At 33.8% G+C, this 24282-nt stretch overlaps 1 protein-coding gene across 1 annotated transcript in view; it reads right to left on the bottom strand.

Annotated features, from left to right (window-relative positions):
• The window catches only part of Vmn2r102 (vomeronasal 2, receptor 102), a 34350-nt gene extending 16126 nt beyond the window's left edge, over positions 1 to 18224 (bottom strand). Inside the window, exons 1-3 of the mRNA NM_001104564.1 lie at positions 18007 to 18224; positions 1718 to 2012; positions 594 to 1385 (exon numbers count right to left, since the gene is read on the bottom strand). Of these exons, the coding sequence (NP_001098034.1) occupies positions 594 to 1385; positions 1718 to 2012; positions 18007 to 18224 (1305 nt within the window). The remainder of the gene's footprint in view (positions 1 to 593; positions 1386 to 1717; positions 2013 to 18006) is intronic.
• Positions 18225 to 24282: the final 6058 nt, after the last annotated feature.

Below are 24282 nucleotides of genomic sequence, written 5' to 3'. Positions count from 1 at the left end.
CTTAAATTCTGGTGTCTGATGTTCTTAAACATCAACATTAATGAAGATTCCATTAATGATGACTAAGTGAAAACCTAAGTGTTCAGAATACCATTATTATTGATCTTCAAGTGAAAATTGAGAACCTAGCTCAAGTAAGCAATCAATGACAACTGATTTATGAAAATATCAACTTTTTAAAACCTAACAAGACTCATTTGCATTTAGATATGCCTAGAAACTGGTTAAAAGGTATCATTTCTATATGAACCAACCATCATTGTTTCACTTAAGTGTTCTTGTTTTAATTTCTCTTGTAACAAATATATTAAGCAATAAGTATATTAATTGGCTCTATTACTGTAAGAAGGCTGTACAGCTAGATATTGATGAAAAGAACTTAATTTTGACAAAGCATATTTGCTCCTGGTATCTTACATACGATTTCCCAACATCATTCACTTGAAATGTTATCTGGAATTCTAGGGAAGATTAGAAACAAACAATTCTTGATAGTGGACAAGATAAATGGATTTTACAATACCTAAGTTAGTGTTGCTGCAAATCTCTTATGCCAGAGTGCTGACAATAAAATACAGTAGAAAGGTGATTACCTGCCATGGAAAGAACACTATCCCTTTGCCATTTTCATATGGTTGCATTTGAAGTTCCTGAAGTCTCATCTCATGGAGGCTGTGAGCCACAGCATACACACCATTGTAAATACTAGAGCTCTCTTCATTCATGGCCACATCAAATATGTGACGAGGGAATACATCCAAGGAAGCATTGGTTTGGCAGTTGTCCAAAACATTGCAATTAATGTCAGCAAATGAGCACTTGAAAAATAAATGCCACAGCTTAGGAAGATAAATGTCTTCTGGGTATTTTTTAGGATTAACTGTTTTAATAAATTTGGTAAACTCAAAATTCTCTCTATAACTGTGCTTAAAAATTAGGCTTCCATGGAATGTGTCTAACATGAAATAGTCAGCTCTGTCAATAACATGATGTTCAATGTTCATGATCCAGACATTCTGTGTCAATAACCTTTGTTCAATATTCCTTATTACACCTTCTAGTGAATCAACATCACCATAAACAATTGTTACATTTGTCTCATCCATATGTTCCCAGAATTTGGCAAAATGTGAAGTCCATGTGGCTGGGATCATTTTTACAAAAGCTAGGCAGATGCCTTTTCTCTCCATCTCCTCCCTAAAATCTGATACAATCTTATTTCCTTTGTGGTCATCAGGGAGTATGAGACCAACCCATGACCACCTAAAATGAGCTATCAATGAAACAATGGCAAGTGAAAGAGATGTGTCTTTAGGGGCCATCTGGTAGAGAGATGGATACTGACCATGGTCACTTAATAAAGGATCATAAGGTCCAAAGGTAATCTGAAGTAAATTGGATAAAAGAGAAAGAATATTAACATTAATCAAAATTTCATTCCTGAAGAAATAGAAGACAGGAGAATGTTTTAAAGGGACATTCCAGTCACTACATTTAACAGATATTTTTGTAGGCCTGTAAGTCTCAAGGACTTATTGGATTTCATTTACTACATCCAATCTTTAATTTACAAGGAAGAGAAATCAGAATTTAACTCCATGTTCTGAGTATTTCTTTAATGTTTTGATAATTGATCAATCACTCTTTCAGTTTAAAGGCAGCTCTAATATGAACATTGAGAACTGACTCTCAGTTCCCACAATCCAAATTTTCTCACCTGTGGAAATTTAAAAAGTTGAAGCAATGTCCCTATTTGGGCAGATGTTATCCATGATGTTCCTGTGAGTGCAGCAGTGAAATTTCTCTTTTTACAATTGTAATTAGGAAAATACTTTCTATTCACAAGAGCTGTGAGCCAAATAAAAGCATTATCAAGAGTGTACTTCTCAGTGAATCTGACATTGTAGAAATCGAATCCAAGAGATGTGTTGGGTAACAGATTGGGATTCCTATTGATCTCCTCAATTGCAAATTGCAGAGCGAGAATATACTTGTAATTCTTAAAGTTATACCTGTTAAAGTGGCATAAAATCACATAAGGAGATGATAAAATTTACTACACCCATTTACATATTTAATACAGTAAATTATATAATTTAATTTTGAATCTATAAAATATGTAATTTAATTACTTAAACATGTCCAAATGAATTCCATTAGGTAAATAGGTTTAGGTAAGCTCCTTTACCTTAACTAGCCATTATTTATAGATTTTCAAAGAATATATTATTTATAGTACATATATTGATTGTTTACACATTCTGTTTATAAGTCAGGAATTATTTTCCTCCAAAGAGCACATCTGTTGTTTTCACATATAAAAACCCACCCTTTTTTTTCATCAACTTTACAACTTTTTAAAAACATATCTTAAATAATATTCTGAAGTTCATTTCTTTGCATGTGACTCTGGTAGCTATTTTTCTCATATAATTATATGAGTATAGCAGCATGGAATTACTAACGTCATAGAAAGAAACAGAAAAGGCTGCTTCTGTATCTGAATAGATGACATTAAATGAGTACAGTGCCTTGACATTTGCATTTTTATCATTGTGTATATTATGGTGTTTGTATCGGAGACTGTCTGCATGTATGTCTCTTACAGCATGCAGTTGTATATAGTACAGAAAGAATAAATTCAAGTAAAAAAAACATAAGGTTGATTCCTAACTATTCACTTTACTTATAGTATATTATATTTGTTTATATATTTCTGTATTAATGCACTAATACATTATGCATTTCATTCATTTAATGCTCACTTGCTTGCTTCCTTTACTCAACTCTGTATATATTAGTTGACTGTATGTTGTTGTGTACATCAGACTGATATTGAACTCAGAAATACCCACCGGTCTCTTTTTCCACACTATTCAGAATAAAGGCTTGCACCAGCATATCTGCCTACTGGAATTCTAAGTTTTATTTTCACATATGCCTAGATCCCTAAACAGCAAACCTAAAGAGGTTCTCTTGTTTATGTCTCATATGCTCCATATGGTCACGTTATTAAAGGGATATACTCATATTCTTTTGGGAGGTATGAACTCAATAACTCACACTTGCTTTGTTCTACTCTCTGAAATTAATCTGTATCTGTTTAATAATATCTTTTGTGGAAAAAATACATTTTACTCTGAAAGGCCCCAAATACATACCAACAAAATAATATTACTTAATACATCTGCCAAAGTGAGTTGATCACAGGAAAAAAAAAAAAACTTTCATTAAGGTTTCATTGTATAAATATTTCTTCTCCCACAATACTTAAAATTTTAGGTCAAAAGCATTGGAAATAAATTAAGAATCAGAGGACAACCATAACCTTACGGAAAAAAATGAATTCTCAACACAAGAAGAAAGCTATATTTATGAGCTCACATTAAATATAATAACATGAAATGAACTGTGAATCTTCAAGTGAAACAAACACAGCAAACAAAATGGAGTTTGGCTTCACACTGAAACCTGAAGTACATCATCACCAGCATCTGCTGTCACCTGAATTTTTGGTCTTAGCCAACTGACTGGTGTGTGGTGGAATCTCAGAATTCTTTTGATTTGCATTTCCCTGATGATTGAGGATGCTGAACATTTTTTTCAGGTGCTTTTCAGCCATTCATTCCTCAGGTGAGAATTCTTTGTTTAGCTCTGAGCCCCGTTTTTTAATGGGGTTATTTGATTTTCTAGAGACCTCCTTCTTGAGTTCTTTATATATATATTGGATATTAGTCCCCTATCTGATTTAGGATAGGTAAAGTTTTTCCAAACTGTTGGTGGCCTTTTTTGTCTAATTGACAGTGTCTTTTGCCTTATAGAAGCTTTGAAATTTTATGAGATCCCATTTATTGATTCGCCATCTTTCAGCATAAGCCATTGCTGTTTTATTCATGAATTTTCCCCTGTGCCCGTATCTTCAAGGCTTTTCCCCCACTTGCTCCTCTATCAGTTTCCCTGCCTCTGGTTTATTTGGACTTCTTTGATCTGCTTAGACTTGAACTTTGTACAAGGAGATAAGAATGGATCAATTCACATTCTTCTACATGATAACAGCCAGTTGTGTCAGCACCATTTGTTGAAAATGCTGTCTTTTTTTCCACTGGATGATTTTAGCTCCCTTATCAAAGATCAAGTGACTATAGGTGTGTGGGTTCATCTCTGGGTCTTCAATTCTATTCCGTTGGTCTACATGTCCGTCACTTATACCAGTACCATGCAGTATTTATCATAATTGCTCTGTAGTACAGCTTTAGGTCAGGCATGGTAAATCCACCAGTGGTTATTTTATCATTGAGGAGAGTTTATGCTGTCCTAGGTTTTTTGTTATTCCAGATGAATTTGAAAATTGCCCTTTCTAATTCATTGAAGAATTGAATTGGAATTCTGATGGGAATTGCATTGTATCTGTAGATTGCTTTTGGAAAGATAGCCTTTTTTTCTATATTAATCCTACCAATCCATGAGCATTGGTGAACTTTCCATCTTCTAAGATCTTCTTTAATTTCTTTCTTCAGAGACTTTAAATTCTTATCATACAGATCTTTCACTTCCTTAGTTAGCATCATGCCAAAGTATTTTATATTATTTGTAACTATTGTGAAGGGTGTTGTTTCCCTAATTTCTTTCTCAGCCTGTTTATCCTTTGTGTAGAGAAAGACCATTGACTTCTTTGAGTTAATTTTATATCCAGATACTTCACTGAAGCTGTTTATAAGGTTTAGGAGTTCTCTGGTGGAATTTTTAGCATCACATATATATAGTGTCATATCATCTGCAAAACGTGATATTTTTACTTCTTTTCCAATTTGTATCCCCTTGATCTCCTTTTGTTGTCGAATGCTGTGGTTAGGACGTCAAGTACTATGTTGAATAGATAGGGAGAAAGTGGGCAGCCTTGTCTAGTCCCTGATTTTAGTGGGATTGCTTCCAGCTTCTCACCATTTACTTTGCTGTTGGCTACGGGTTTGCTGTAGATTGCTTTTATCATGTTTAGGTATGGGCCTTGAATTCCTGATCTTCACAAGGCTTTTATCATGAATGGGTGTTGGATTTTGTCAAATGCTTTCTTCACATCTAATGAAATGATCATGTGATTTTTGTCTTTGACTTTGCTTAAAATTGATTACATTGATGGATATCCGTATATTTAACCATCCCTGCATCCCTGGAATGAAACCTACTAGGTCAGGATGGATGATTGTTTTGATGTGTTCTTGGATTTGGCTAGCGAGGATTTTATTGAGTATTTGTGCATCAATATTCATAAGGGAAATTGGTCTGAAGTTCTTTATCTTTGTAGGATCTTTCTGTTGTTTAGGTATCAGAGTAATTGTTGCTTCATAAAATGCATTGGGTAGAGTACCTTCTGCTTCTATTTTGTGGAATAGTTTGTGAGGAAAAGGTATTAGATCTTCTTTGAAGGTATGATAGATCTCTGCACTAAACCCATCTATTCCTGTTTTTTTTTTTTTTTTTTTTTTTTTTAGTTGGGGGAATATTAATGACTGCTTCTATTTCTTTAGCAGATATAGGACTGTTTAGATCATTAATCTCATCCTGACTTAATTTTGATACCTGGTATCTCTCTAGAAATTAGTCCATTTCTTCCAGGTTTTCTAGTATTGTTGAGTATCGCCTTTTGTAGAAGGATCTGATGGTGTTTTGGATTTCTTCTGTATCTGGTGTTATGTCTCCCTTTTCATTTCTAATTTTGTTACTAAGGATGCTATCCCTGTACCCTCTAGTGAGTCTATCTTGTTTATCTATCTTGTTGGTTTTCTCAAAGAACCAGCTCCTCATTTTGTTAATTCTTTGAATAGTTCTTGTTTCCTTTTGATTGATTTCAGCCCTGAGTTAGATTATTTCCTGCCATCTACTCCTATTGGGTGAATTTGCTTCCTTTTGTTCAAGAGCTTTTAGGTTTGTTGTCAATCTCTAGTGTGTTCTCTCAATAGTTTCTTCTTGGAGGTACTGAGAGCTATGAGTTTTCTTCTTAGAAATGCTTTCATTGTATCCCGTAAGTTTGGGTATGTTGTGGCTTCATTTTCATTAAACTCTAAAAAGTCTTTCGTTGTTTATTCCTTCCTTGACCAGCATATTATTGAGTAGAGTGTTCTTCAGTTTCCACATGAATGTTGGCTTTGTATTATTTATGTTGTTATTGAAGATCAGCCTTAGTCCATGGTGATCTGATAGGATGCATGGGACAATGTCAATATTTTTGTATCAGTTGAGGCCTGTTTTCTGACCAATTATATGATCAGTTTTGAAGAAGGTACCATGAGGTACTGAGAAGAAGGTATATCCTTTTGTTTTAGGATAAAATGTTCTGTAGATATCTGTTAGATCTATTTGTTTCATAACTTCTGTTAGTTTCACTGTGTCCCTGTTTAGTTTCTGTTTCCAAGATATGTCCATTGATGAAAGTGAGGTGCTAAAGTCTCCCAATATTATTGTGTGATGTGCAATGTGTGCTTTGAGCTTTACTAAAGTTTCTTTAATGAATGTGGTTGCACTTGCATTTGGAGCATAGATATTCAGAATTTAGAGTTCCTTTTCAAAAATTTTACCTTTGATGTGTATGAAGTGCCCCTCTTTTTCTTTTTTGATACCTTTGGGTTGGAAGTCGATTTTATTAGATATTAGAATGGCTACTTCAGCTTCTTTCTTCAGACCATTTGCTTGGAAAATTGTTTTCCAGCCTCTCATTCTGATGTAGTGTCTCTCTTTTTCCCTGAGATGGGTTACCTTTAAGCAGCAAAATATTGGGTCCTGTTTGTGTAACCAGTCTGTTAGTCTATGTCTTTTTATTAGGGAATTGAATCAATTGAAATTAAGAGATACTAAGGAAAAGTAATTGTTGCTTCCTATTATTTTTGTTGTTAGAGTTGGCATTCTGTTATTGTGGCTGTCTTTAGGTTTGTTGAAGGATTACTGTCTTGCTCTTTTTAGGCATAGTTTCTGTCCTTGTATTGATTTTATTCTGTTATTATCCTTTGAAGGGCTGGATTCATGGAAAGATAATGTGTGAATTTGTTTTTGTTGTGGAATACTTTGGTTTCTCCATCTATGGTAATTGAAAGTTTAGCTGGGTATAGTAGCCTGGGCTGGCATTTTTGTTCTCTTAGTGTCTGTATAACATCTGTCCAGGATTTTCTGGCTTCCATAGTCTCTGGTGAAAAGTCTGTGTAATTCTAATAAGCCTGCCTTTATATATTACTTGACCTTTTCCCCTTACTGATTTTAATATTCTATCTTCATTTAGTGCATTTGTTGTTCTGATTATTATGTGTCAAGAGAAATTTCTTTTCTGGTCCAGTCTATTTGGTGTTCTATAGGCCTCTTGTATGTTCATGGACATCTCTTTCTTTAGGTTTAGGAAGTTTTCTTCTATAATTTTGTTGAAGATATTTGCTGGCTCTTTAATTTAAAAATCTTCATTCTCACCTACTCCTATTATCCGTAGGTTTGGTCTTCTCATTGTGTCCTGGTTTTCCCGGATGTTTTGACTTAGGATCCTTTAGGATTTTGCATTTTCTTTGATTGTTGTATCCATGTTTGCTATGGACTCTTCTGCACCTGAGATTCTCTCTTCCATCTCTTGTATTCTGTTGCTGATGCTCACATCTATGTTTCCATATTTCTTTCCAGTGTTGCCTCACTTTGGGTTTTCTTTATTGTGTCTACTTTCCTTTTTAGGTTTTGTATACTTTTGTTCAATTCCATCACCTGTTTGATTGTGTTTTCTTTTTTTTTTCTTTAAGTATTCTACCTGTTTTGTTGTGTTTTCCTGTTTTTCTTTAAGGACTTGTACCTGTTTAGCAATGTTCTCTTGTATCACTTTTAGTGAGTTATTAAAGTCCTTCTTGACGTCCTCTACCATCATCATGAGATATGCTTTTATATCTGAGTCTAGCATTTTGCATATGTTGTGGTGCCCAGGACTGGCTGAGGTGGGAGTGCTGGGTTCTGATGATGGTGAGTGGTCTTGGTTTCTGTTAGTAAGATTCTTACGTTTGCCTTTCACCATCTGGTAATCTCTGGAGTTAGTTGTTATAATTGTCTCTGGTTAGAGTTTGTTCCTCCTGTGATTTTTGTTAGCCTCTCTCAGGAGACCTGGGAGAGTATTTCTCTCCTGAGTTTCAGTGGTCAGAGCACTCTCTGCAGGCAATCTGTCTCTTGCAGGGAAGGTGCACAGATATCTGGCATTCGGACCTGCCTCCTGGCAGAAGATGAAGGCCTGAAACAGGGCCTGTCCCAGAAGCTGTGTAGCTTCTGAGTGGGCACTCTCACCTACACAGACTAGTCTCTGATAGATCCTGGACCAGATATGGCTCCCCCATATGATCAGGCTAATCACTCTCAGGCGGAGTGGACACTTCTTCTCTGGCAGGGAAGGTGCCCTGATGTCTAGAGCACATAATGGGGTCTTCCTGAGAAGCTGTGTAGCTTCTGCCTGGGCCAGAAGCTGTTAGCTTTTATAGTCCACACTCTCACCTGTGCACACTAGTCTCAGAGGGATCAGGGAACCAAGATGGCTCTCCCAGGTGCTTCGTAAGTTTTGATATCCAGGAAAAACAACCTATAGACACTGTTGACGGCCATAAATTCCTTTCCCAAATTGGAAGCATAGCTCGGTAGAATTTTGCCAGAATTTTTCGCTCCCTTTTTTTTCATATAGCATGCAGGTTTCCTTTAAGATCTTCATGTGGTTGAACACAGGAATTAGGTCAATGGCAGTATTTAGTAGTATTTTCTTCTCAATTTGTTGTGTATATTTGGTTCTCATGTTTGTACTTTTTTCTTTTTCTTTTTCTTTTTCTTTTTCTTTTTCTTTTTCTTTTTCTTTTCCTTTTCCTTTTTCTTTTTTCTTTTTCTTTCTCTTTCTCTCTTTAATTTTTTCCTCTTCCTTTCTTTCTTTCTTTCTTTCTTTCTTTCTTTCTTTCTTTCTTTTTCTTTCTTTCTTACTTTTTTTTTTCAAGACAAGGTTTCTCTGTAACCCTGGCTGCCCTGGAACTCACTCTTGTAGAACAGGCTGGCCGTGAACTCAGAAATCCACCTATCTCTGCCTTCCAAGTGCTGGGTTTTAAGGTATGTGCCACCACTGCAGGTTGTACTTTTCTTTATATATCTTCATATGCTTAAATAGTAACGACTGCAGCCAGTGTCAATAAAAGGCTGTGTTGAGATTTTCTTTGCCAATGGACTAAATCTATTTTCCCTCTACTTTAATTTCAGGGTCACTTTTTCCCAAGATATTAAAGAGCAATATCTAGTAAACACTAATATTCATCTCTTCTCTGTCCAAATGAGCCAGGAACATACAGGTCAAATTACACTCAGCAACACTTTTTTTTTTATTCTTCCTTAATTGGTTCATAAACAGCACTTAAAGGATTTCACTACTACCATTTAAAAAAAAGTTGAAAATCAATATTCCTCCAAACCAAAAACAATGCTCTTTAACAAAATCAATAACTCTTTCTCTCATATCAACTTTTGTCTTCCTTGCATTTGTGGAACTGAACACACAATCACCAAAAAAATATTATGAAAAAAATAACGTTCAATTACAGAGATCTTGTCTATTTCATAGCCAAGGAAAGCATACTGGTGTGCAGGCAGGAATGCTTGGATAAGTAACTGAGAGTTCACCATTTTTATTCACAAAGGGCTGAAGTGAAGACACCCAGCAAAACCGAGCTTCATTGTGTTCTAAACCACTCTTGCATAGGGACACACTAATTATATCAAGGCTACAACTACTCCAAAAGGGCCACAGACTATGAGCCAGGCATTCACACACTTGAGTCTACGGGGCCAATTTCTTCTAAAAGCACAAAACTATTGCTATTTGATAACTTCTGGAAGAAGAGTCAATAATGTGATTTCTTCTAGAACAGTAATATTCTGGGGTGGACCTACTCTCAAAAGTACTAAGGTAAACTGAGTTAACGTGGTTAAAAATTGTATTAAGTTTTTGTAGGACCAGCTTCTCTAAGTGCAGAGATGATTTGATGATGTTTTAAGATTTCACAAGTTTACCTTCTTGAAAAAACAAACAAACAAACAACAACAACAAGAACAACAAAAATGCAACAGTATTTTGTCAAGGAATTCAACTTTTCCTTACATTCACGCATAGGACCAGAAAACATAGCAGGAACTTGAACATGCCCAATAGAGAAAAGGTAACTTCTAAATTGAAGAAAGATTTGTAATTCTGAAATTTGGGGCTACCATTGTAAAATAGGAATAAAAGAGTGACACAGATTTTTTAAAAGGGGGTTATCCTTAGTATTTAAAGACAATAACTACTAACATTAGCTCTATTTGCTCTGCAAAGGTTTCTAGTGTGAGGAAACTCATTTTAAGATCTTAACAATTAAGGTAACTAGTTTGAGAAGGAATCATATATAAATATTTCTGTGGAGGATCAGTCACATATTGCCAGTGGTTCATTGCTGAACCTGTTAGAGAGTTCTCCATTGACAAATGGATTGTTTGCCTGTGACTGTTGAATTACCTCTATTGTATGAGGGCCTGAGGTAGGTTTCTCACACAGTTTGAGAAGATTCCTGTATTATTAAGTATTATAGTACCAACAGATAAGGCAGTGCCATTTTTATGAAAGCTATTTTGGCACTCTTTATACCAGTGGTACCCTTTCAGACAAACAGGATACCCAGTTGTACTTCTGCACTGAGTTGGGACAGGAGAATTAAAATTCATTGTATCTCCTACCATTCTGGGACATTATGTGCTAATGAGTCCAGAGTTGTTACTTGAATAATTTTGTGAACCAAGCCTGATTTATGAAAGTTTTTCTGCCCTTGGTTATTAAGATTTTGGAGAGTCTTCTAGCTTTGTGTGGTTGTTGTAATGGATATATTTTGAAAATATGAAGTAGCAATGTCAGCACATGCTTTAAATAATTTTCCAGAGATTTAATTATCTTTAGAAGGGATTGACAAGTGGGTATAGCATTTTCAAAGGCCAAATGTCTTTTGCTATAGCTTTTGCTTCAGAGCCTCTATCAGTTAGGCAACAGAGTCCTCAAAATATTTTTTTCTTGTTTCTGTATTATATTAGCAAGCCTTTTGCAATTTGTATCTCCACTGGGCAAGCATCTCCCTGCTTCTAGATATGTAGCTGCTAATTTTTACTAGAACTTCCTTTGTCATTTTTGGTGAGAGCTATTTCTTCAAATAATTCCCCCATTTCCATAAACATTTCATATGTTATCTCTTTCATTCTCCTCTTTTTTTTCAGACATCTTAGATAACTCTTTTTTGTGCTAAGTTCATATATATATATATATATATATGTGTGTGTGTGTGTGTGTGTGTGTGTGTGTGTGTGTGTGTTTGTGTAATTTCAACAGTAAAAATTCTTTCTTTGTTCAGTGCTATGGCTATGGCTATTTCAAAATGACCATGAGGAATCATAAACAATTTAAAATGTAATGTTTCCATAAGAGATCATTATTCTCTTTGTTATTCTCCATACTCACTGGAAAACACCCTAACAGTTTACCCTGTTGTACATCTTGAGTATATCAGCAGAAATCCCGTACACCTCTTTAGTTTCTTTTTTTTCCCCTGGGGGTCTTTTGGTATGACTTATATTTAAAGGCTTTAGGATGGGGCACTTATGTTTATTATACATTCTTAGTTTCTTTTCTGAGTCACTTTCCTCTCAGAGGTTGCTTTTTCCTGTTTTGATTTATCACTTCCCTCTTGTAAGCTACTTTTCTCAGATTTTTATGTTGAGGAATAAACATTGTTCTTGGATCCTGATCAAGACAGTAGTCATTGAGTCCCCTCATAAGAAGGTGAATCTAATATCTCATGAGCACATATGACTTTTTAGTCATTTGCATATGCCTTCCTAAGTATAGTCCAAATAGCAAATGTAAGGGACACACCTAATCCTCCATTCTATGGGAGCATATCTAACCCTGTATTCTATCATGCATCCAAACCTAAATTTTCCTTCCTGGAAACCAAGGACTGACCATTTATACAAATTGAAGAAAGTCAGTCAGTTGGCTAGTGCTAAACTTAATGTCTTTTTTCTTTAAGAGTACTCTTAATCACATCTGAAAAAAAAACAAAAAACAAAAACAAAAAACAGAAAACGAAAAAAATCTCTCTTGGTAGAATCACTTGGTCCAATCCTGAGAGATCCAGGAAATGCTCACAAACCAGACCTGAAGGCTCTTGATCTAAGGTCGATGTTGACAGCTCCCACCAGAAATGCTGTAGGAACTACCTTGTGCCAGCAATCAATTATACCCAGGGCTGATGACTCATGGCCTACTGTGGACACTGATGGTACTCAATCAACCAAACCGAGTGCTGATGGTCCCCATTATCAGACTCTGCTATTTGCATTAGGCACTATGAATTCCTATTTCTCACACTCCATAACAATGTACTTTCTGGTGAAGGGGTTTCTAAAGTCCAATTGAGAGTCCTATCTGTGTGGACATACCTTCTTCACAGTTTCTATTCTAAGGAGCCAATTTAGATTACGGGAGCCTCTGACCTAGAGAGGATAGAGAGTAGAACTCTAGTGTGGCTTTAAAGTCTGAAGGTCTCTGGAAATTCTAGCTTTCCAGATATAATGAAATGCTGATAATAACTTCGAAAAGTCCTAAAAGATTTCTTTCTCTTTTTGGTAGTAAATGGCTGCTGGGTTAGGAGAATGACATCTGTAGCCTGTCAACAAGGGATTACGTAATGTGTCCGTTGATCTATCTAAACAGGAACTACACATCTCTAATTTTGAATCTGCTAGTCGGATGTCTCATGAAAGAAAAGGTACACTTTGAAAAATGATTTTAGAGTTTACTTCTAGGTTATAAAATGTTTTTGATGAGAGCTAACTTACAACTAAGGAAAAACATAAAGGTGCTAATTAGGCAAGTTAAAAAATTTTTCTCCCTTCTCCTCTTCTTTGTTAAAGAAGTGTTCTGTCAAAAAAAAAAAAAAAATCTCCTCAGCTCAGTTCCTCTCAAATTTCTCAAGATCATCAGCACTTATACATCTTTCAGAATACTTAATCACATATGAAAATTTCATCACAAGTTCACACATAAAATCAAATCATAAATTGAAATAGCAGTTTACAGTAGAGAATAATTACATGGATATTCATTAGGAGTAATTATCTGCCTAAACATTCATCACCTGTCATAGGTCCACAGGATCATCAAAAGTTAAAAATATATAAATAAGTTACTAGTGAATTTTCTATAGATTAAATTCAGTCAATACTTTACCATCTGCCTTATCACCTATAATACACCACATGATCTTCGTTTGTTTTAAAACTTTTTAGAATGTACTCTGAATATTAAGAAAAAATCTGTTTACACATTAGCAACAATTAACTGGTCATACATGGGAGACTGACAAAGTTCTCATTTAAGTTATGACTATCAGAAAATGATCTAATCCGAGTCCAACTATATAAAAGCTTAAAAAACACCAATTTAATTTTATGAATTCTTATAGGATAATCATTAAGAATTACGAAGTGATCCATTTGCCAATATAGCATTACTACAAGGGAGTACATCTTCCTGAATCTACAGAGATCTGCTCAAAAAATTGGGCAAATATCTACCTATTGTCATGTATGATTAATAATAATAGGAAAGGCATATTTATAGCAGGAATCTTTCCTAAAATGATTTATTTCCAATCCTTGCCTATTGGAGCTTTGTCATATATATATATAATCTAACACAAAGTCATTTCAAGATCACCTGCAAGATATTAGCTTGTCCTATGATAGATCCAAACAAAACTTAGTCTTGGGGATGAGAGATATTATAAGAGAGGGTAGGTACAGGACTAGTTGGGGGTCTTTGGAAAATATGATTAATGAACAAAAATTTTAAAAACTTTAAATATATTGTCATTATTAAGGTTTTCAAGGAAAAAATTTATGGTGGGGAGAAGTACTTTCTGAGCAATTGTGTCTTTTTTCCAGAGAATCCAAGTTTGAATTACAGAAATAGTATTAGGCAGCTAACAGACATCCATATCTTTAGAACCAATACACGTATTAGACTCAATGTGTACAAACATGAAAGGCTTATATATTCACACAAAAACAAAGACAGAAACACATGCAAAAGAAAGAGAAAACACAGTCATAATAATATCAATATTATCACAAGCAATAAAGGTATTTGAACATAAAAAGCAACATCAACAACCTAGCATATTGGGTATAGGACAATTGCTTATTGAACCTACTTGAGAACATCTTTGGTATTAATTATGAAGCTCCAATGTGAATGCATGCATATGTTTTGAAATTAATGTCCTTTTATATTTGAATGATAAAAAAGATCTTTGATATCACAAACAGAAATAAAAAACTTAGCAAATGTTAATTTTAAATGAAAGCTGACAGATAAAAATAGGAAAAATTGATATGTAGGATGTATAATTTGAATAAAAAAGTCAATGATATTTTTTTATATATCAATATTTTATATTCAAATAAATACATATAAAAATTCAAAGATACATACAGTTTTTGAAAGTTCCATACATGTGAGGAATTAAGTAATAACCACTACTAATAGATCAAGGAATTCAAAATCTACAGTCACAGATTAATGATTAGAGGCAACATCAAACACTTTTGCACAACAAATTTTTAAAGAGCATGCTTTATAATAAATATATTTTGAAAATTAAAACTATATTTATCATTTTTTCTTAAGATCATAAAATGATTGCATCATTTCCCTCTTCCATTCATTATGCAAATTCTTATGTAATTCCTTTCTCATTTTAATTTCATGGACTCAACATTCATTAATTGCCCAGGATGACTTGAACTTACACAACACAAACACCTGCATATACACACTCACACACACTCAAATGCAGGTAACTAAAGGATGCTGTGAAATAGTTTACCTAGTTGTAATATTCTTTCATTGGAAAGATTATAACTTGCCTCACTAAAGATTTTACATAAAATCAGCCTACAACTATTATATTAATTAATGAATATGAATTTTTTAGTTAGATGCATCATCCACCTCTGTTAGATGAAAGGTAAAATAATCCTTTCATTGCTACCAAAAAGGACCATCAGTCCTTACCACAGAGAGAACTAACAAAACAAACTTAAGCTGTAAAATTTGCCATATATTCTATGAGCTACTTTTGTTTGGATTTTTAAATTTGATTAAATATACCTCTGGAGATTATATCTTTCTTAAAATACACACAGGGAGAAACAGAGCTCACAAAAGAGACATTACTGCCAATGAAAAGTGCAAATGGGTTGAATAAATCCCAGTGGTTACAACAGGGTCGATAAAAAGAAAGGAATTTTACAGTTAATTCGAAAAAAATAAGACCATGAAGGAATTGTGTTTGAATTCAAAATTCAACAAATGATTTTGTACTGAAAAATTGCATTTCTGGAATTCAAAGAAATAGTGAGAGCAATGATAAAGCCAATTCCAAATCACAATATAGTTAGGAATGGAGCCATAATCACTGTTAATATACATGAGGGAACACATGGTAGAAAAAAAAATCCAGAATGGCATTTCTACATGAGAAATGTTCTAGAAACTTGGTTGTCTTTTAATATGCAACGTAGCTCACAATGGTGCATAGCTCCAATAAAATATTACGGTCTATTAAAAACAAAATTGCCTAGAATTGAATTCTTATGATACATCAATTTTTCAAACTATGTAGAATAAAAATGAAGAGATATTTGATGAAATTTATTTTGATATATATTTTCAAATCCATATTTAATTGATGTGAAGGAAAATAATTCACTCTCATAACTCCTGGAGAAAAATCTCATTTTGACTTGGACAGATTCAAGATATGTCAACCAAAGGACTGGATATTTTGGCCAATAATATGTTTTATGCATTTCAGATTCCTTGTTCTGCACCTGTGGCCCTGATCTTGAACTTAGAACAAACATTTCAGGGTGAGAACATTTCTTCGAACATTTTTACCTTCACCTGCAAATGAAGGCTACATCAAAAGTATATACATGCATGCAAATGATGGATATGATAAGAAGTGAGAAAATACTATACCATGAATGTGAGTATAATACAAGCAAAATTTCTCTTAAAATTATTCCATACTCATTAGAAACACACTATACAACAAGTACGCTTAATACAATATCATAAAAATGACTGTACTGTGTCATTAATTTAGCTTATGATTTTGCTGATTTTATGCAAGTTCAATATTTTCCTCAGGAATCAATTTTCTTATTTATACTGACTAAACCAGACTACTTGCTCACATATCAGGAAGTACAGTCTTTTCAGTGAAGTGCTTGTTGCTGCACATAATAAAGGAAACACATACTCAAACACACTGTTACCTGAACTGCTGAGAGGAAGGAGCAGCAGAAAAGTGGATTCATATGAGGCATTATTTAATTCTATTTCACTAGTGAAATGGAAGAGTCCTTGCACACTAACCAAAGTTGCTCGATTTACTAAGCATATGAGAAAATGTTATGATTTCCTTTGAGTCAACATATGATTCCCTCTAAATTTAAAAATACCATTAAATATTTTATCTAAGTAACAAAGTTTATGTACCAATATTTGATATGATTTAAAAATTCAAAATAAATTTGTCAAGCAAATAAACCATTAATTTTAATTTATATCTAAAATTTTCCCTTCTATTATCTTCATTTTAATACCTTAATACTTCAAAAGATTTTACCAATCACAGAGTATTGTCTCATAGAGCATAATTTTCTGAGATTCTAAAATCTTTCATGTGTTTCTTTTGGTGATTTTCTGCTGTTGATTTCTTCTTCTTTTTTTCCTTTTCCTTTTCATTAGATATTTTCTTTATTTCCATTTTAAATTTTATCTCCTTTCATCTTTTCCCTTCTGAAAACCCCTTATTCCATCCTCCCCCAGCTCACTAACCCACCCACACCTGCTTCCCTGTCCTGGTGTTACCCTACACAGGGACATGGAGCCTTTAAAAGGCCAAGTACCTTTCCTCTCAATGATGTACCACAAGGTCATCCTCTGCTACAAATGCGGCTTTCTTCATGTATTCACGGTGATTTATAAGACATATTGTTCTATTTCCATGCCATACTTCCTATTACATACAGATATAACAAGGTATTCTTGGGAGAGGAAATTCTGGCTTGGATAATATCAACTTATTTATTTTTTCAAGAAACATACATAAACATTTCTTTCTAACTCAGCAATAGATGTCTGACACTATCCATTAACCTGGATTATATAACCAACACTAAGCATATATAACCAGCACCAAGATGAAAATCTCATAGCCAGTAAGTCTTGGTAGACACATACATAAAAATCAGAATAAATACTGCAAACCAAAGGAGTAAACAGTTAATAACAGGAAAGCTGTCCGAGGAAAATAAATCATTTATTAAACAAACACTTATAATAAAACATGAGATAGATGAAATATCTATAGAGCCCAGAAGTACTCACAAGTTCAAATTGTGACACTGTTAATTCTGGCATAAATTGCATGTAACACACATGGCCTCTTCACTCAAGTATCACAGCAAATATACAGAACTTACAGTATTATTATTGACATCACCTAATATCTCAGGCACAATCAGGATATCCAAAATGCTAAGAGGAGCAAGGTAAGGCTTAGAATAAATCATCCTTCCTTGAAATCAAAACACTGAAAATTATTCAGACATTGTGGCATGACAAGAATGGCAAATAAGAGATTATGGTTAACAATCAAACGAGAAAACTAAAGTGATTACAGTTGACATTTCCATTTCCTTTCTGCCTACGTGAGGAAAATGTTCTAAGAGGAAAATAAAATTGATAAAACTATTTTAGAAACTCTAAGAGTGAATTTGTCAAAATAAAAAATGAAAAATTGGGAAATTTTAATTATTACACATTCCAAGTCATAAGAATTCTGAGTCTGAAAAAGAAATAAATGTACTTACTGTATTCGATTGTCCAAATATTGATATGGTACAGTTTTATGTGGCATTTTCTTCTCAGTGTAGAAAGTATGAAGAGGGAAAAATGCACCAACCACAACATCTCCTTCATGGTGAAATTCTTCAGTGATTATGTAATAACATGTACTGATATTATAAGTAAGAGCAGAGACAAATTTGGGAATTTGCAAGAGCCTGAAGAAAAACATCCAGGACAACATCTTATTTGTACATGGTTCTGCTTAATGTAGAACAGTGCTCAGTACATATATGCTTCGTTCATGGTTTTGTGACCATGTATGTTTTGTATTTGTTGATGAGTCAGTCTGTTATACCAATTATTCTAAGAGATTGAGAATGCCATTGGGAATTTCGAAACTATTTTTTTTTCACATTGATTCTGGTACTTAGGCCCTCTTTCAAGTGAAAAAAAAAAAACAAGTTCATAAATATGTTTTTTCATATTCATCACTAGCCAAAGGGCACTATGACTTCAGCAAGGACTAAAAACAACAGAAGCTCAGGGTTGATCTTCTCTTGGGATGAGTTACCTAACCATATGAAGCAAGAAACTTTTAATATGAATCAATATAGGCTGATCCCCATAGGTTACATAACAGGAGTCCAAGTAGCTGAAAAAGGAAAAGGCTAAAAATAAATCATTGCTGGCATAACCACTCAAAATTAATATATTGAAGGGTGTTGGTGGCATCCAACAAGTGTGAACTATGGGAAACAACTTCCAAGATGTTTTATGCAATGTGCATTTGTTTAGGTTATCCCAACATTTCCTACTTTTAGTCCAAGAAATGGACTTTATCTCAAATATCTGTAAACTTTATACAATAAGAAAAACTTTGAGAATTGTTAGGGTAATGCAAGGAGCCTCTGGCTCAGCCATTGTAGTGGTGGAGTCGCAGACTAGGACTCTGGTGATGGCTTTCATTTCTGAGGATCTCTGGGATTTCTAGCTTTCTAATTATACTGAAATGCTGATGATAACTTCAAAAAAGTCCTAACAACTTTCTTGCTCTTTCTGAGGTAAAAGGTTGCTGGCTTAGTTGATTAACAACTGTAACCTAAGAGCAGAGGATTAAGTAATGCAGCCTGTGTTCTATCTCAGCAGGAACTGCTGAGCTCTAACTTTTAGCCTACTAGTGAAAAGATGCAGGAAGAGAAGAAACTTAAGAGAAGTGTTTATAGAATTTATTACCAAGTTGTAAAAAGCTTCCTATGAAAGCTATCTTAGGAGAAAAGCAGAAAGATCTTAAGTGGGGAAAGGGAAAATATTCTAGTCTAAGTGGAGAAAGGCAAAAAAGACACCTCTAATAATCTTAGATCTGTCTTGTCTCTTTGTTCTCAGTACTTATACATCTTTCAGAATACAAGATCACATGTTACAAAGTTCATCACAAGTTCTCACAAAAAATCAAATCACAAATTGAAATAGAAGTTTACAACAGAGAACGTTTACATGCATATCTATTAGGAGTAATTATTTAGCTAAACATGCCTCACCTGTCTGAGCTCCACAGGTTCACTGAAGTTTTAAACCATAACTAAATTATTAGTGAAGTTTTGTATAGATAAACCAAGTAGATGTTTTATCTCCTATCCTAACACCTATAATAAATTGATAGTTTGCTTTTAATGACCTTTGGTTAATTGTTTTACACCTTCTTGTGATGTGTTACCATCTAAAAGCAATTAACTGGTGAAACTTTGGAGACTGACAGTGTTCTCATTGCAGCTTTGACTATCAGAAAAGGACCTAATGGCATTCCCATTATAAAAAAGCTTAATAATCACAGATACAATTTTAGGAATTCTTATAAAACTAATATGTGAGAAAAGCACATTGTAGAACATCGTATATTAAGGAGTTACTATGAGAAACATGGAAAATGAGAAAAACCACACTGTAGAACATTGTGGATGAGGGAGTTACACTGAAAAACACATATGTGAGAAACGCACATTGTAGAACATCGTATATAAAGGAGTTACAATGAGAAACATGGAAAATGAGAAAAACCACACTGTAGAACATTGTGGATGAGTGAGTGTGGAAATCATAGAGAAGTCTTAGTAGCCAGCATTGATTTGACACTGCAATGGATATCAGTCCTATATTAATGGAAGAGACAAAAGTAGTACTTCTCAGAGATAGGAGAACAGCTCCCTTTTTGGAAAGTAGTCACCTTTTTCAACCTTCTAATTGATTGAATGCTCTGTCTAAATCACTGACATTGGGAAAGGATTTTCTTGGAAGACTCAAAAAAAAATCTAGGTTGTTACTTACCTAAGTTATTTAACAGCTTGATGATGAGCAATTGGCAAAGACATAGTAGTTAGGTATAACTATTTAATTGTTGTTAATATAATTATGTCTTTATAACATTAAAATTTCAATCATCTCCAAAAATCCTTATAACCTAATTCCAGATATTTGTCCCTTTCATATTCTAAAGGGAGATATAATATTCTATCCTTCTTTTCCTTTTCTCCACAAAATTACCCCTAGTTTCAGACCCTAACACTAGACAGAAAAGAGAGGAGAAAGAGAGACAAAGAATCCCTGTATAGTTTTTCTTTCATCCTTAACTATCAATAAACTGCAACCAACTTCCCAATATGACCAGAAATTGGCAAGAGCAACCATTCACCCCACCTCTCACAGGAATGAGAGAATTGGTCTCTACAGAAAACTTCTTCCTGTGTGGCAGCAACAAACTGTTTGGAGACAAAGTAAATTGGGATATTGGCCAACCCTTGGGAGCACTGGCTCTTTCATTCACTATAAAGGCCTTTTGGAAACATCTGTGACTAGAAAACTACAAGACCACCTGATGCAGTCACTGAATCTGGAACAACTAGGGCTAATATATTTGAAGCTGTCTTTGATGCAGATTTTGAGGGAACAGCTGAACAGAGTCCAGGATGGACTCTGGAAGAGTTGTTGATATTACCATCTTCGAAGTGATTCTTATCAGGATGATATTAAATTTAATGGTGCCACATACTTTTTATCTGAAAATCCACAATGCTTTAAAAGTAACATTGTAGGGACATGTTTATATTGATGATATATTATGAAATGTGTGGTGTACACAAAGCAGCTAATATTTTCTCTGCTCTGCATGAGGATAGCTACTATAGAGACATTTATGTTGTCTCCTTTAGTTATCCAACTGATTGTTGCAGGTGTTCTGGGGGAAAAAATGAGCATTGTGACCTGAATTATTACCATAAATTCCTGAACTAGGAAGAAGTTTCAAGCACTCAAATGTTTTTGACAGCTCTTTCTTTTGAGTTGTTTTCACATAATGGGTTCAACTTTGACAACTTCAATGGCTTTGCTGTCTTCTTTTTCTCTTCTTGTACTTTCCATGGTAAGAGTCAAGAGTCTTTACATGGCGTCACTGACATACAAAATATTTAAGTTAATAAATCATTATGAAATGCATCTCTAGGTGATCTCATATCCCTCTTTTATTATTATCTTGTTTAAAATACAGTTAGATTTTTCTAAAATTGTTTGATGTATAGGATTGTACGGAAAAACCATAATAGGTCTTATGTTATAATATGTTAAGTTAAAATTTTAACTGCATACATAAACCGCATTATCATCTTTAATGTGTAAAGGTATTCCCATGATAGCAATCAGTAAGATTTGATGATTTAATTCAATTGTGAGCCAAAGCCAATTAATATCAACCAGTAATTTTCTAAAATATTAATATTTTATAACTGATCTTGTTCAATCTCCACTTTATGTTACTGGATTTTTTGAAGACATATTTTATATTCTAAATAGCTGATAAAATTTTCACTTTGTATTTTTCCAGAAAAAATAGCAATCTCACGTAAGGTAAAATAGTTTTACTTCAATTAGTCATTTTTTAACGTATCAATATTTGGATTATTCAATAGTATATCATTCATTTCATGATAAAATATAGATTGGGAATACTGGTAATTAATATTTCCAGCATCATCTTTAAAATTTTTGAAAAAAATTAATGGCTGAGTAAAAGTCCTTATGCCAAAACTTTTCCTTGATACCTTTTTTTTGGGGAGTGGGCATAGTTAAGAGTATTTTTCTTTGTTCTCTTCTTTTACAGGCATAGTAAAAAAAAAAAAAAAAACAGTCTTTTAAATGAATCACTATAATATATCATGACTTAGACACCAAAGAGTTTAAGGAAAAATCATGTTAGAGAGAACAAATAGAATGAATTTATTTATAGCTTCCAATTCTATTCATATATGTTGTAATATGAATTTTTAATGATAAATACTGGAGATTTCTAAGCATAGGTGGACTCTTCTATATGTCCAATTTCCTTCTCTTCTTGGCCCAACTCCTCTAAGGCTTGTATCCTTTTTTTTTAGTTAACGGCCATATTTTCTACATGACCATGTTAGTTAACTATTTCAATGGCATAACAGATTCAAATTTCTAACATTAGAAGAGTCAAACATGTCTTTAATTATTTTTTATAATATTTTCAATCTCTATCGGGAACATGCCATTATTTGTGGCTTCTAAATGAAGTTGAAGAAACATTAGTCTGTTTGTTCCATTGGTATAATAGATTCCTACCACATAATTCCAAGGCTATATCTGTCACATATAGGTTTCATATCAATATTTTAAATTCTGAACAAATACATTTAATCTATTTTAGTCTCTGTTTTATCTGAGGGAATGTCCCAATTCTCAACACAAGTATACTTTTTAAGGTGTCCCAGTTGAATTTCAAGTCATGTGAAATTGTTTTTACATCTGTCCAGCATTATCTAGGCCATCAATCCCAATTCCATCTTATTATAATTTTAACTTAGAGCTAAGATCCAGGTTAACATTTATAGCACTTATAGTTTGCCAAAATATGTTTTTCCTGATATCTTTAAAATCTTATTCTGCTCATTAGAATTGGTCTGCCCCTTTTAATTGAGGAACATGTGATAAGTTTAGAGCAAATCACTTTGTTGTATCAAACATTCACTTTTCAATTTACTCTCTAGAAGAGTATTCCAATGAATGACAGAATAAATAGCTCATTTCATTTTTGGGGGGCAGGAGGTTCAGAGCAAGCCCCTACGCTGTTTTGTAATAGTAAGCAATTTCCTCATATTTCTCTGATGAACTGCATTCATAAGCTCTGTATGCCTTTTTCATTTCTTTTACATGGGCCAGGTAACCTCTTTGAATTATCATTAGAGTTAATATTTTCCTAAGGTATTATTGAAAAATGAAACATAGAGGTATCTATACAAAGATATTATGAGACAGGAAATGATAAACTATTTTCTAACAACTACAATGTAGATATCATAGGGATTTACTGCTATGAACAGAAATAATGTCTGAAATAACTATGAGGAAAACACTTAATTTGACAGGCATAATGTTCAGATGTTTGGTTCATTATCATCAAGGTGGTTACATGACAGTGTGAAGGCATGCATGAGGCAAAAATATCTAAGAGTTCTACTACTTCATGTAAAGGCTGTTAGGAGATGACTCACTTCGAGGCAGCTAGGATGAGGGTCTTAAAGCCCACACCCACAGTGACTCATCTAATCCAAGAAGGCCACTCATACTCCAACAAGGTACCACCTCCTAATATTTTCACTCCTTGGAGCAAAGATATTCAAACCACAAGGGAAATAATATTATTCACATGAAACAACATGTTATATTATTTATGTCTGATATAGTTCTACTAAACATTGATATTTTATTTTAGTTACTAACTTATCTATGGGGAAAACAGAGGTAGTTTATCTATAAATACTTCAAGACCTGAGTGTATCCACAAGACATATCACTGTTTTACGTGTGACAATAACTAATAGTTGTAAAGATAAATTTTGAATTAGCCATGGTGGATTCTAATAGCCTAGTGAAATTATTGTTACTTTTGCCTTGCCATTCACTAGGCCTTCAATATCATAAACCTAGTTTTATTTTCAATATAGGTCCCCAATCATTTATAGTAGTTAGTCAAATACTGGTTTCCTGGTACCTTTAACATTTCCATTTCTCTCCACTGAAGTTGAATATAAATCTTTTAGAAATATCTATCACAGCACAATGACCTATATGTTGTGTGTCTCAAGACTGCACATAGGTGAGATGACAAATTGGAGCTTTAGCTTCATTATTTCATCCAATGACATTTACTCTACATACAATTTCTCATGGAAGTTTAACATTATTTATGGAAATAGTGGGAGATGTGCAGATAGAATAGGATTGTTTGAGGC

The sequence above is a fragment of the Mus musculus genome, chromosome 17, assembly GCF_000001635.26.
Source record: "Mus musculus strain C57BL/6J chromosome 17, GRCm38.p6 C57BL/6J".
Classification (NCBI taxonomy): domain Eukaryota; kingdom Metazoa; phylum Chordata; class Mammalia; order Rodentia; family Muridae; genus Mus; species Mus musculus.
This window is presented reverse-complemented; position numbering and strand designations above follow the sequence as displayed.